The sequence below is a fragment of the Onychomys torridus genome, chromosome 5 (assembly GCF_903995425.1).
Source record: "Onychomys torridus chromosome 5, mOncTor1.1, whole genome shotgun sequence".
Taxonomy (NCBI): domain Eukaryota; kingdom Metazoa; phylum Chordata; class Mammalia; order Rodentia; family Cricetidae; genus Onychomys; species Onychomys torridus.
In genome coordinates, this window is record NC_050447.1 from 54,588,612 (window position 1) to 54,603,789 (window position 15,178).

At 39.3% G+C, this 15,178-nt stretch overlaps 1 protein-coding gene across 6 annotated transcripts in view; it reads left to right on the forward strand.

The window, feature by feature from the left end:
- The window catches only part of Hecw1 (HECT, C2 and WW domain containing E3 ubiquitin protein ligase 1), a 272,667-nt gene that overhangs the window by 240,706 nt on the left and 16,783 nt on the right, over window positions 1-15,178 (forward strand). For all 6 annotated transcript variants that reach the window (XM_036187474.1, XM_036187473.1, XM_036187478.1 and 3 more), the window contains 2 exons: window positions 13,028-13,126; window positions 13,724-13,853. In XM_036187474.1, coding sequence (XP_036043367.1) covers window positions 13,028-13,126; window positions 13,724-13,853 — 229 coding nt within the window. The remainder of the gene's footprint in view (window positions 1-13,027; window positions 13,127-13,723; window positions 13,854-15,178) is intronic.

Consider the following 15,178-nt stretch of genomic DNA (forward strand, 5'->3'; position numbering starts at 1 on the left):
TTCTTGGTGTCACCAAACACACTGACCAAAGAGAAAGTGACTTAACAAGGCAATCTCTTTTTGAAAAAACAGGATCCACAGAACCCAAACCAGGCTAGCAAGCATGTGCAGCCAAAATGGACTCAATTTTATTCCTGATGAAGGTGATGACTTTGTCCTCATCCTGCTTGGGGGAGCTCATTCACAAACTGGCTAGTTGTTGCAAAGTGGAAGAAGAAGGACCCTTATTGAGCTAGCTATCTTTGATGGAAAAAAATGTTTCTCACACATACCATGAAAGAAATTTTAGATAATTGGTTAAATGACTACCAAGATGGGAGAGGATTTAAAACATGGAATAGAGTTAACACTTCTAATTTTATAATTTAGTTAACTGATATTATTAACTATGATAATATTGTGAAGAAAATGACAATGATTAAGAGTACAACAAAGGAGGAAGAGCCAAGAGGAGGAGGAGAAGCAAGAGGAAGAGCAGGAGGAGAAGAAATTTAAAATAAAATATTAAAGTCACTTTAACTGTTCATAATTTAAACTTAAATATATAGAATTTCTAGTTCCTGCAATTAATCCCTCCATCATAGTCAAATTTGTTAGCAGAATTTCTAGTAGCTTGGCTAGCAAAATTTTGAGGGACATCAAAACAGACAGAGAGCCTCCATTATGTGTGCTAAGACCACCATTAGCCTATAAAGATGTTAGCATATATCATGTAACAGATTTTTCTTGGGAAGACAAGGCACACATGTATCTACTCATCCTAGAAAAGGAGCCATGGCAGACAAAGATTGCACAAATGATCAACCAGTGAGTTTTTATTGAGATGACTAACAAGAGCCACTACTAAGGCAGTCTTCCCACTACTGCACCAATGGACATATTTTGCCAGGCAGATCTTCATTGTAGCTCACAGGGCTCATACCTGGGTAAGAGTAATGATTACTTTTCTCTTCTGGTAGCATGCATGGCACCTTCCAGCACTCAGAACTAGTCAAGAGGAATGAGTCTTCCAGGTTAGCACCACCTTGATTTCTCCATCATCTATGACTTAAGTAGATGGTGTCTTCAGCAATAGGGTCTTACCATCGAGTTCTCAATGGTAACCAAGAGCAAATGCCCATTGCCTGTACTATTTGGGAGTCTAGAGGACCTCACTGGCTAACAATTGAAATAAAGTTAATTTAAGCTTGACATTGGACTTTTTAATCTGTTAACCTGTGGTATATATTAAAGGCACTATTGTTACATTATAAAGTAACTCTATTTAAGTTCCGTGTGTGTGTGTGTGTGTGTGTGTGTGTGTGTGTGTGTGTTTATATTTTAGTTAATTGCTACAGTAGTAATTTTTCCCATGATGTTTTTCAGAAGTTCTTTGGAGTTAGTTATGCCTCCCAGTTCAATAGTCCCTCCTTTTAACCCTTCCTGTTCCATTATTCACTTTTTCTCCTTATATCACTGTATACAATCTTCCCTCCATTGAAAACCTCCCATCTCTGTGGCCCCTGACCTCTATGTGTTTCAAACTAGACATACATATCTAAAAACTCAAATCTAATATCCACAAATAAGAGAATTGTGATATTGGCCTTCCTGAGTCTTGGTTATCTCACTCAGAATGATAATTTCCAGCTCCATACATTTACATGTGAATTTCATAATTTTATTTTTCTTAAGAGCTACAGAATGGCCAGGTGGTGGTGGCAAACACCTGTAATCCCAGCACTTGGGAGGCAGAGCCAGGCGGATCTCTGTGAGTTCGAGGCCAGCCTGGGCTACCAAGTGAATTCCAGGAAAAAGGCGCAAAGCTACACAGAGAAACCCTGTCTCAAAAATAAAAAAAATAAATAAATAATAAAATAAAATAAAATAAAAAAGAGCTACAGAATGTTCCCCTGTGTAAATGGGCAGTATAGCTGGAACATGAGGTAACCTATGTTTAGCTTTCTGAGAAACTCTTTAACTCCCCTCAGCAATAGTGGTTTGGTAGTCATAAACTACCTTAGTGCTTGTCTCAAAAATGCCCTATTTCTCCACTAATTTTAACAGATAGCTTTGCTGGATATAGCAGTCTTGGTTTGCAATTCTTTACATTCAGAACTTAAAATATATCATTATATGCAGTTCTGAATTGGGGTGGGGGGGCATCTGGTGATATATCTGATGCTATTCTGGTGTTTCTCCCTTGGTAAATGAGTTATTCTTTCTGTTGTGACTTTGTGTTTTTTACATCTTGACTATAATATATTTTAAATAAGTTCTTCTCTGGTCATGTCTGTTTGTAATTCTAAATATCTATTGTATTTCAGTGATCATTTATTTCTTAGACTTGCATTTTTTTCCTCCCATAGTTTTATTGGTTAAATTTTGTATCTTGTAGTATTTATCTCAATTCATTCATCTAACCTTCAAATTCAATTGTGATCTTTGGACTACATCCCAGAGTTCTTAGGTATTGGGACCATACTCACTTCTTTTTCCCTGTTGATATTCAAATGCAGTATTCTGTCGGTTTTGCCTCCCATCACTGATAGTCTTTCTTCTGCTGGATCATGTCAATTGAAGATCCTTTCTTCTGTGGTTTTTATTTGATTTATTTTGGGTTCCTCATTTCCAACATGTCCTTCTATGCTTTTTAAAATTTAGGTTCCCCAGAGGAGCAGTGGATCCGGGAGAGAGGGGAGGGGGGTCTGAAGAGGGGAAGGAGAGAAGGGCTGTAATTGGGGTGCATTGTATGAGAGAAGAATTAATTAATTTAGGTTTCTTGGCTGAATTTCTCTACCACTTAGCTGACCTTTGACCCTGTATACTAACCTTCCTTTCCATTTTTACTGACTTTCTCCTCCATGTTGCCCAATTCCTCTCTAGATCCTGGATTGAGTTCCTTACTTCATTTGTCTGTTTGTTTGTTTCCTGCTTTAAGTCATTGATCATTTGTGGCAACAAACTTTGAAGATCCTCATGTGGCATTTGGCCATTTCTATCGTCTTTGAAATCAGTAGTTGAGATGCCATCTCTTAAAGCAGCCATGTTGCTTTGCCTTGAATGTTTCTTGTTTCTATATTAGAGTTTGCACAGCTTTTGAGTTAGGTATCTCTTCTAGTTTTATTTGGGAAGTTTCTTAGTGAGTAGCCCACTCATGAGAGTTCAACTTTGGTAAATCACTCAAGGAAAAAAAACAGACTTTTGTGATAATAATACCAAATGCATGTAATATATAGAAATATACTTTAAAAAAATCAAGACCCACTGATATACCATTAATTACCATAAATCAGAAATGTCAACTAATGAAGAGTTAAACAAATGTTGAGTAAATGAAGGAAAAAATATATGGAGGGGCTAAAAATACAAAGAAAATGGTTGAAATGAATAAAATGAAAACTAACAAGAGACATGGAGAAGAACTGTATAATGGGGAAGAAGGAAAAAGCAAGACATTAGGGAAAAAGTAAGACTAAAAAAAGAAAGACTGAAAAAAGATTTTTATTATAATGAAAAAATTACCAAAATTGGATGAATGTAAGAAAATGATTATTGTAAAAATCAAAGCATAAAATAATGTTTAAAAGAAAAATAAACTTAAAATATTACTAAACATGCCATAGGGAGAAAATGAGGAAACCTGAAAGGCCAAAAAAGAAAAATTTATAAAAAAGGTTGTCCAATAATGAAAAGTTATACAGCAAAATTATAAAAGCATGAAGAATAAAAATAAAATATGATAAAGTATGAAATTATTAGAGAATCAACTTTAAAGATAAAAAAAATACTACTATAAGATGTGTAAAAAGGAGGAACATAAGGGGCACACACAGGAAAAGAAGTGTTGAAGTGGCCTCGTGCTGGGTCCTAGAAAACTAAAGCCTGTCAGATATGTGCAGAGAGGGGGTACCATGGACTCATGCATTCCTATCTTCCTGAAGATTTATGCTTCTGCATAGCCTGAATTAGACACATGTCCAATACCCATCAGAGATGATTTTACTTTTTTTCCTTCTCTGTGTATCTCAAGCTACTGCTGAAGACATTTCCTCTGTAGTCTGTAAGCTGGGTAGTTTCTCTCAGTCCTCTGGATCTTCCAGGTATTACCTGGGTGGCTAATGTGTTAGCCAGTGAGTGTCTCTAAAGTGTGTTGGGAGTATTAGAAGTCACCATGACGCCGGGCGGTGGTGGCACACACCTTTAATCCCAGCCCTCAGGAGGCAGAGGCAGGCAAATCTCTGTGAGTTCGAGGCCAGCCTGGTCTCCAAAGCGAGTTCCAGGAAAGGCACAAAGCTACACAAAGAAACCCTGTCTAAAAAAAAGAAGAAGAAGTCACCATGTCGCTGTAATTTCTGTAAGTGAACCTTTCTAACTTACTAAGCATTAATCACAATCACCCTGCTGGGGATAGGGGATGTGGCCTGCATGTCAAGTAATTGGTTGGAATTTTAGAGTTCTTTAATTATACAGCAGTGAACTTCATGGAACATACATGACTGTGGAGTTTGATCTACCTGCTGACCTTGGACTCCAGGCTTTCAAACTCCAGAGTTATTCTCAGTTAACGAACTCTGCTCTCAGGCACTGAGGTTGATCTTCCTTTCTCTGTATGCTTCAGTTCTTGGGCCAAGCCTCCAGCTTCTTTCAGTTTTTGAACAGGCGTTTGGCCTTCTCTCACTCCACGACTGTCTCCCAAAGATTTTTCTCATCCTGAGGGTGTGGCAGATTGAATACATCCCTGAATTGTGGTTGCTTCTGTTCACTGTTATCAGACCCCAGGGTGGGCTCTTTCTGGGGAAAGAGAGCTGTGAAATGCTGTCCTTCAGACATGGCTTGTCTATTACACATAAACTCACAGCAGCTCTGGTTAACTTCCCAAGACCTGCATAAGATAAACTGACGAGATATTCCAGAGTGGAGATGGGATGTATTCCCAAGGCCTCACCCCCTAGCTGAGTAGCTATTGGTGGTTGATGATTGCAATGGGAAGAAGCAACACTTTTTTTTTGAGGTGTTGCCCCTGGCAGGATGTCCATGAGCCAGTGTATAACCCCACAGCCATGTGCATATGGACTCAGTAGCTTTGTATATGCATATATGTATATAACAACAATTAATGAAAAAAGAGACCATGGACTTGAAAGAAAGCTGGGGGTACATGGGAGAGTTTGGAGGGAGGAGAAAGGGAAGGTGGAAATGATGCAATTATATTGAAATCCTCTTATTTTTCTTTTTGAAATTATGAGCTAGAAAGGGAGATAGGCTAGAAGGAGGAAGTATGGGCCAGCTATGATTAAGATGAACTGTATACATTTATGAAATTTTCAAAGTATAAAAGTAAAACAAACTAGTGTAACAACAATACAAAGATGGAAATGAGCTACAGCTCTGTGGTGAACTCACCTGCAGTGCTGACCCATCATTCCACCAGAAAAGTCACTGTGTCACAAGAGCCACAGTCCTCTCTCTGGTGAACTGGCCTGCAGTGCTGACTTGTTCCACCAGAAAAATCACTGTGTCAACCAGAGCCACATCTGGACTTGAGGCTTGTCCTATGGTAAGGATTGCCAATATCTTCTCATCAGAGTGGCTGGATTGCCTTTTTGACAACGTTTTTTCTTCCCCTCCCCCTACTCAGAAGCTGGAGCAAGGCTTGGCTTGGTTTCCTTCTCTTCACCGCTTTTCTGTCCGTCAGTCCTTTTCAGCTCTCTGCTCTCTCCTTCTGTGAGCTTCTAAAGGTCTTCCTCATTTTCCTTGAGTCCACTTTTTTCTTCTTCTGATACATGTCCTTCATAATTCACACACTGATAGTTTCTAGTTCTCTATATTGTCTAGAATTCAGTGGGCAGAATTCCCTTTAGCTGTGAGCAGTGAAGACCACGTTGGACTTGGGGTAACCTTAACAGAACAGTTGTTTTAAAAATAAGCATTACTTTTGGTTTTCTTAACCTGTCCTTGTGCCTGGTGACAAGTGAATTAACACAAAACTCATGAGTGTTGCATGTCCTGGGCCCGTCAGTACTCAGGGGCCCTGTGTCCATCGCTTTAGCAAAGGGTAGATGATTGAGGGAGCTCATATTTGGATGAAGTGGGTCTTTGTCTTACACAAAATGTCAGCAGCAAATGAATGCAGTGACTCCTGCCTGAAGACCTGTCACTGTCATGTTTTTAAGACTGAAGTTCAAGGAGCCAAGAGACCATAATCTGGATTCTCGAATCTGACCACCCCCGACTCACTGCCTCCAGGCGCCTGTGAACTTCCAACAGGATGTGTGTGGCTGATGCCCTTCTTTGTTTCTCACTCCACGCAAGTTCATCATAGGTTCACACGGGCCACAAGGAAGAGGCTCATCATAGCCTGAATACCGTTCATAAGTAAACAGGACTAATGGTTACAGGGTTTATCATCATGGGCACAAGCCTGTCTGTCAAACCAGATATTGTCCCTTGACTCCAGGCCTGCTTGGGCAGAGGAAGGAAGTGGACATCCATTCACCTCTATTTCTTAATTCTGGAAACAGACATAAATATGACCACAAACCATAAATATGCATGGTAAATACTGGTAAGCAATGCCAGAGTAAATGTCCCTTGGCATTGAAACATTGCTTGTGTGGGCTGGAGGAGGTCTATTGGAACTGGTTGGTTTAATTTATTTCCTGTGGCTGCCGATCCATGTCTTTCACTGACCTTTGTTTCATGTCCTTGTTTGCTTTGTCTGACTCCATTCTGGAAAATATGCTCGGTGAGAGAAAACAGCTTTGCCTTATAATATTTTTTCTTCCTTTTTATGAGTTGATGTCCTGGTTTCATTTCTGTCACCGTGATAAAATATTATGACAAAAACAGCTTAGGGGATAAAAGCTTTATTTGGCTTATGTTTCTAGGTTACAGTCCATTATTTCAGGAAAATCCAGGTGGCAGGAAGTTAGACCGCGAGTTACATTACATCCACAGTCAAGAGCAGAGAGAAATGAATTAACTGCTTAATACTCAGGTAGCTTCCTGTACTGTTCTAGCATCCAGGATCCCCATCCAGGAACTTGTGCTGCCTACTTCAGGCTATATCTTCCACATTAATTAAGGCAATCAAAGGCAATCGCTCACTGATACTTGTAGCTGGAGAGTTTCTCTCGGGGTCACGCCAAGCCCCTGCAGTCCCATAGCACAGATAAAATAAACACACAGACGCTTATATTATTTAAACTGTTTGGCCTAACGGCTCAGGCTTCTTGTTATCTAGTTCTTGTATCTTAAATTAACCCATTTCTATTAATCTATAAGTTGCCAAGTGGCTCATGGCTTACTGGTACCTTACATCTCGCTTGTCATGGTGGCGGCTGGCAGCGTCTCTCTGCCTCAGCCTTCCACTTCCCAGAATTCTCCTCCCCCTTTTCCCACCTACCCTATCCTTCCTGCCTGGCTACTGGCCAATCAGAGTTTTATTTATCAATCAATCATCTGCAGCAGATACTGTCTCCACAAGTGATTCTAGGTTGTGTCAAATTGACAATTTAACCTAACTATAACAGTCAGGGTCTCACCAAGCAGCCCATTTTGGCCTTGAACCCATGATTTCCCACCTCCATCTCCCCAAGGCTGGGATTTCAGGCATGTGTCACCACATCAAATTTGTCATCTGTGGTTTTAAAGTCCTGGCAATATCAGTGGTAAGTGTGAATGTCACTTTGGGATGTTTTACTCTGGGATCCCCTCTGTGCTGTTAATTACTGAACAAGAGAAGGCTTGTTCCCAAACCCATAATGTATGAATTTCTCATCTACCTTCACGTTTTGTATTTCCTTTTCTTCTTCAGGCTTTTAGCTCATTTTCCTCTTCATCTAATAAAAATCTAGCTTTAGTAATCATCATCAAATCCATTCTTACCGTGGGCAGCAGAAAATAGCTAAGTGATAAATATAGCGTCAATCTTGGACTTGAGAGCTACTTTCTGCAGAAAATACAAACTCTGCTTGAAGCTGTATCTGAATTCTGAGGTCCCACCACTCCTTTGTTTTCCTTAGATCTTGGTTGTATGGAATAAAGGTACAGTAGCTATGCGAAATCATTATAAAAAATGCAATATACTCAGGAAATACCTTTACATAGAGATAAATGTGATTTTTGCCTTCTTGTGCTTGGAATTAAACCCAGGGCCTAGAATGTGTTAAGCAGGCACTTTACCGCTGATTTTGACTAAATCTCTTTGGCGGATGGGTATAATTTTATGTAAAACATGAAAAAGAGTAGGACTGCTGAAATGACTCCATGGAGAAAGACACTTGTCACCAAGCCTGATGACCCGAGTTTGATCCTGACTTCTATGGCTGGGGTCCACATGATGGAAGGGAAGACTTGACTCTGGCAAGCTGTCCTCTGCCTCCACACATGACTGTGCCCTGCCTCCTCCAAGTAAACAAATAAATGTTAAAAAAAAAAAAAAAACATAGAAATGCAATCAATGCTTGTTTTATGAATTTTCCTCCAAATCAAATGTATATTCTAGTCTTTCTTAGGATTCACACATGTGAATACCTACTAGACATCTTTATGCATTCTCCATTTCTTATCCCCTTCACCTCTCCTGCTCACATAGAGCTCCATGTCCTGCTGATTTACGTCCAAAATATTTCTCACAACTCTTTCTAGGAATTTTGCTTGAAAGAAAATCCTGCATTACCTTATTTAACTCATAAAATTTGGTTTCAGTAATTCCCTAGTAAGAAAACTCCTAGAAATAGTGGCATGGGATCATTTCCCTCTATTGCTCTTCCTCATTTTCCCTATCTAGCCTTTCTGCATTCCTACCTTCTGGAAGGAACTCTTAGCAAAGCTGTTAGTCAGCTTCCTGTTCCCATGACAACGTGCCTGAGATGAACAATTTAAAAGATGTAGTATTTGTTTGGGCCTGTGGTTTCAGATCACAATTCCTTGGCCCTGTTGCATTAAACCCACGACAAGGAAGTGTTTCATAGGGAGGCTGCATGAGGAGTAAACTTCACAAGGAAGCAAAGAAGGAGAACAGCACCCCTTCAAGGGGTGTGCCCCAAATGTCTGAATTATCTTCCACTTGTTCTACTTCCTCAAAACACCACCATCTCCAAATATTGTCACAAGATGAGGACCACACCTTTAATACACACCCTTTTGGGGAATATTCAGAAACTTATCTCTAATTGTCAGATCTGTTGGAGAATCTGAGACCTCCCATTACCTAGTCACAGAGAAATTTGATGTCCAGTCTCTGCTTCCTTGCTCAAACACACTTTCTCACATGCTCCGATTCTTCCACCTTACTGCTGGTTCTCTGCCAACTTTTGTCATTGGCTCTCATCTTTCAAATCCCTGAATGATACATCAATTAAGATGCACCCCTTAGTTCCACCATGATCTGTACAAATTTCCTTGGTGGTCTTGCCCACCTACATGGCCTTAAATGTCATCTATATCCTTATTGCTATCACCTCTGCATGCATAACATGACCCTGTTCTCAGAGGTAATTCTCTTCAATATGATAACCTATTCCATAGCTCCAGTTGGATATTTAATAAACTTAAAAAACTTAACATGTGTGAAACATAATTCTCAATACCCCACACACAGTGTTTACTACACTGTAAATGGCTGCACTATCTCCTCAGTTGCTCTCATCTGAGAGAACAGACTATCTTTGATGTATCTTTCTCTCAGGTCTTCTGTGCAGTACATCATCAACATTCCTGGTTGAACTATAAAAATACATCCTGAATCTGATTCCATCACTTTCACTTCTCCAACTAGTGAAAGCCACGCTCATCTTCCATCTGAACACAGCTTCTGAGCGTCATCTGTTTTCACTCTGGCCAACCTCACCTCTGTCCATGTACAAAGCACTCATTTTAACACATTGTCCAGTTCACTCTGTAACTCTCACATGGACTTTCCAATGAATGGATTCTTGCCACATTCAGAAAGAATATAAAGTCTATCCCATAGCCTGCTGTGCCCTGCATAACCCATCTCCTAGGCATCTCTCTAAATATCCCTGAAGTATCCTCTCTCTAGAGTCCAGCCTCATTGGCTTCAAAGAAACCATAAATATTCCCACCTTAGTGGTTGTACAGTTATTCTCCAAAAGGCTCTCTCTTCCATCTTTTGGTTTTTTTTTTTTGGTTTGTTTGTTTGTTTGTTTTTTCAAGGCAGGGTTTCTCTGTGTAGTTTTGGTGCCTGTACTGGATCTCGCTCTGTAGACCAGGCTGACCTTGAACTCACAGAGATCTGCCTGGCTCTGCCTCCTAAATGCTGGGATTAAAGCCGTATGCCACCACCACCCGGCTCTCTCTTTCATCTTGATTTGGGTCAGACATTATTCTCTTCAAAGGACAGGTGCTTTCTGGTGTATTCTAGGAACTCACTCTCTCTTCCCATTTCCTCGAAAACAACTCACAACCAAAGTTCTTGGTGGAGGCTTAAAATTGTGTTAGATGAAGTAGTGTGCTATCCTTAGAGATTTGAGAAGTATTGAAAATGCTCTGACCTGTAGAGTGAAGCACAAAGCCTGAGTGTTTGCAGCCCTCACAGCCTCATGAGGGTGCAGATACCCTTTCATGAATTTTGAGATAAAAACTGCCTGTGTGTCAACTAGAAACAACCACCTTACCAAAAGCCTCCCCTAATTTTGTGCTCTATCCCAGGAGTTCTCAAGCAACAACAGCCTTTCCCTGACACTAGCAGAAGGTATTGGCAATGTCAAAAGATAATAGGAGACATTATGGGGAGTTGGTGCTAATTACATCTAATGAGCTAAACAGCTAATGTTGTTAAAAATCCTACAGTATACAGGACTTCAAATGTCAATAAAGCTGAGGTTGAGGAACCTGTTGTGTTCCTTTTTTAAAAAACTTAGTTCTAATTTTATTTTAATTAAATTTTATTAATTTGTTTTTAATGAAAATATAATTACATTATTTCCCCCTCCCATTCCTCCCTCCAACCCTTCTCATATCACTCTCTTCCCTCCAACAACTTTGTTGCCACATCTCAAATCCATGGTCTCTTTTTATCTGGTTATTATTATTACACATAAACATATCAGTACATCCTGCTGAGTCTCTTTAAGGTTGCTTGTAAATATAAGATTCCTTTGGTATTGCATAAACAATTAGGGGGCTCATCCCTGGAGAAGACAAATTCTCCCTCTCAGCAGTCCTTTGTTGCCTGTGGCTCTTTATATAGAGCTGGAGCTCCCCCTTCTACATTAGCATGTCTTTTGGTGCAGTTCTTGTTGGTCCTAAGCAACCATATTGTTGATATATCATGAGCATATTGTTGATATATCATGAGCTTCCCTGTCATTTCTAGGAGACACAATCTCATGACGGACTTCCTGATCCTCTGGCTCTTACAAATCTTTCCTCCCCATCTTCTGTAATGTTTCCTAAGAACTGGGTTCAGAGGTGGTGCTGTAAATGCATATATATGCTGGGGCTGGCTACCCTGCGGTCACTGAATCTGCTTTTGACCAGTTGTGGTTTTCTGTAATGGTCTTCATCTGTTGCAAAAAGGAGCTTCTTTGATGAATTTTGCTGCCCTATAAAAGTGGTGGTAGTAGGTTCTCCTCTAAGATTCATAACCTCATTGGCCATGGGCAATTGGTTAAGTTTCCAGTACTAGGCATGATTTCTTTTCTGTTGAGCAAGCCTTAAGTCCAATTAGAGAGCTGTTGGTTACTGACAAGATATGAGTGTCATTTTGCACATTTAGGAATATCTTGAGGTTATGGGTCATTGTTATGGTTCATACGTGTCACAACTGAATAGAACTATTGACTGCTTCCTCCTGCCACTTTGGCAGTTTGAATAGCACCTCTATCAAAGCTAGTTCTCTAGGAGGAGTCTTTTAGGTCAGACCCAACTGGAACCTTCCTAGTCTGATGTCCAAAAGTATGTGGTATGCAAACAACAGTCTTGTGTACAAATACAAACACCCAGTTAAAAAAAAAAACAGGCTATGGATCTTAACAGAGAGTTTTCACTAGGGACTTACTTGTAACCTCTTGGAGGCAACCAAGGGGAACAACATAGCTTATGGAGCCAGAAAAGTCCATGATTAGGTAAAAACCTGATTAGATAGAGAACAGGTATTCCACAGTTTTGGAGTTAGATGAAGAAAGGGCAAAGCCTTCATAGCAAGTTAAGCTATGGGATGGTAGACCAGGCAGACAGGAAGCTTCATAGAGCTGTAAAATCATACAGGTAAGCTACAGGTAACCTTGCAACTCAGCCAGGCAGTTCATCAGAAAAATTTCTAGGAAACAAATTGCTTTTGTTTGAATCAGTAAGAGCCTTTATATCTGTAAGTGGCCAAGTCTACATGACCAATTCTTCCTAACAATGACATTGTTCTTTCATTGTGTAGCTGGTACTATAATATTGAATAACAATAGTTGATCAGGTTATCTTTGATCACATGGTGATTGCATGGAACTGTTTCCCACTGTCTTTAAATACTAACTGCCATCTGTGATTGATATTCAAGCCTCCACCTCCCAGTATGGAGTAACATTATAAAATTTCTAAATAAGCAAAGGCACATTGTTCAGAGACAAGGGGTTTCTGTTTTCTTGGGTCTAGGCTCCCTTAGGGTCTAACTTGGGCCTTATATTTCAGGTTCCTGAATTACCCTTCCTCAGTGATTTCCTCTTCTTAAATAAATAACAGCAGTCTGATCATGGGACATAGAAGGTTTTGCTTAGAACATACCAACCACATGGCCATTGTTTATGGCAAAGAATGTGAAGAAGAATTGATGTCTCCTTGTACCGTCAATGGGCAAATTCATTGAACTGTTTAAGTTGAATACTATATAGAACTCATTGAGTTGGGTGAGGGGATGCCCAGTGGTACAGCTCATGTTTTAGGATATGTGATGCCCTTAATTCAACCTCCATCACAATAAATAAAGCTCAAATAAAAATACATTTTTTTTAATTTAGTACAAATTAAAATACATAGTAATGTAAATTACTATTAACTCTCAAACTTCTTTGCCTTGTCTATGTTTCAGGTTTAGATTTAGTGGTCGTATCCTGGGCCTGGCTCTGATCCATCAGTACCTCCTGGATGCTTTCTTCACAAGGCCCTTCTACAAAGGACTCCTGAAGCTGTAAGTGTATTGTAGGATAATTCTGTCCAGCCTTCCCGCAGGATGACAGTACTGGCCTTTCTTATGTCTCTGGCCCTTTTGTCAATTTGGTTTCAATAATTTCTAATAAGTTTCCATCTGTTTCTTATTCTGAGTAGATAGATAGATAGATAGATAGATAGATAGATAGATAGATAGATAGATGGATAGAGATACAGATATATCCTATACCTTTTAGTACAATAAAATGGCATTGGGAGGTGTAAGAAATGACTCTATTAGCAAAACCATATAATGGATATTAATTCATTTATATAGAAAACATAACATTGGGAACATTGTATTACACTGTTGAGTAGAATTGCTTTTTTTTTTAGTTAGTTACCAATGAGTCAATAATTATTTCACATTTATTATTGAAACTTTAGCAGGCTCTTTTCAAAAGGAAAATATTAAATAAATTAAAACTTGAATTACTGCTTCAACAATGTATTCAGAATTATCAAGTAATAATGAAATCTATTGTGTTTTATTGAGAAGCAGCATAATCATGTTCGGAGTGAGGTCCGAAAGCCATTTGCTCACTCAGTTTTTCTTGCTGCCTTTGAATTCTTCCAGGCCCTGTGATTTGAGTGATCTAGAATATTTAGATGAGGAATTCCACCAAAGTTTGCAGTGGATGAAGGACAATAACATCACAGATATTCTCGATCTCACTTTCACTGTTAACGAAGAAGTTTTTGGACAGGTTTGTGTGATGTGGACTTGGAAAAGACATTTTATTATTTACTATGGTAAACACATAAAACAAAACTTAACCATCTTAGAACTTTTTAAAAGTACACGTCAGTATTGTTAAGGGCATTCACGTGGTTTGGCATCCAATCTCTAGAACTTCCTGCAAAACTGAAACTCTACCAATTAAACAACACCCTTTCATTCCTCCCACCCCTAGCTCCTGGGAAATACCACACAATTTCTATTCTTATGATTTTTCACTCTAGATAGTTCAAATAAGGATCTGTTTCTTTCATCCTTGTGGATAATGTTACTAATTACATTAGTGGACAGGTACCTGTCTGGCCCCTACCGCCAGTTCTTTTGTATTACACAGACTCATATGTGCAAATTCAGGTACTGAATCATATGCCAATGAGATTTTATTTTTAAATTAAATAACAAGAATCTCATTGGTTCAAACCAATGTGCTCTGCAAGAGCAGCAAGTGCTCTTCCCTGCTGAGCCCTCTCTGCAGCCCAGAGACTTCTTTTATGAACAGCACTGCCAGGGTCTCTTCCTTCTTTCTATCACTTTGATATGGCTCTACGATATGAGATGGTTCTACCCTATGCAGGGGTTTTGAAAAGCAAATGTAACCGTGGATCAGAAAACATTTAAAGTATGCCATAAGATACAAGGTATTTCTGTATCTTCATAATAGTTATTTCATTACATCCCTAGTCTTCCAGTATGCATAGATCTCAATACTACTTAAAAAGAAATTCCCTGTGTGTTTGCTACAAGAATTTGCTAATGTAGTATTAAATCTGTGGCCAAATGAATATGAGACTCTCCAGACATTTGACTTACATATTAAGTAAGTAAAACACAAATAAAGAATACTACTAGCAGCAAAGGATGAGTTAATGATACCTAAATTCATATAAAGTTTCTGAGTTATATTTTCTAGGGCAAAAGATAATGAAGAACAGAGTATATGCTATATATGGAGTATATTTTTATATTCTCTAGTACATGAAAAGCATCAGACAGGTCCTAGGTCCTGGCTGAGGAGTTTGTCTTTAGAAGCATGAGCTCCATACTGAGTGTTCTGCTCCCTAGCCTCATCTGCAGCCAGCTTGGAAAACAAATCTTTCTACCTGCTTCTACTTTCCTTCTTCTCGTTAGGTGCACAAATAAGCGCTTACCGAACAACTGCAATCCATTGTTCTAAGTGTGACTTAGAGGCATCAAGTATCCGACTATAGTGTTGGGACGTTTGGCTCCCTTCACCTTAAATGACAACCCAGGACATTACACTCCTTGAGTTACAGGAAATATGATTCTTTTTTG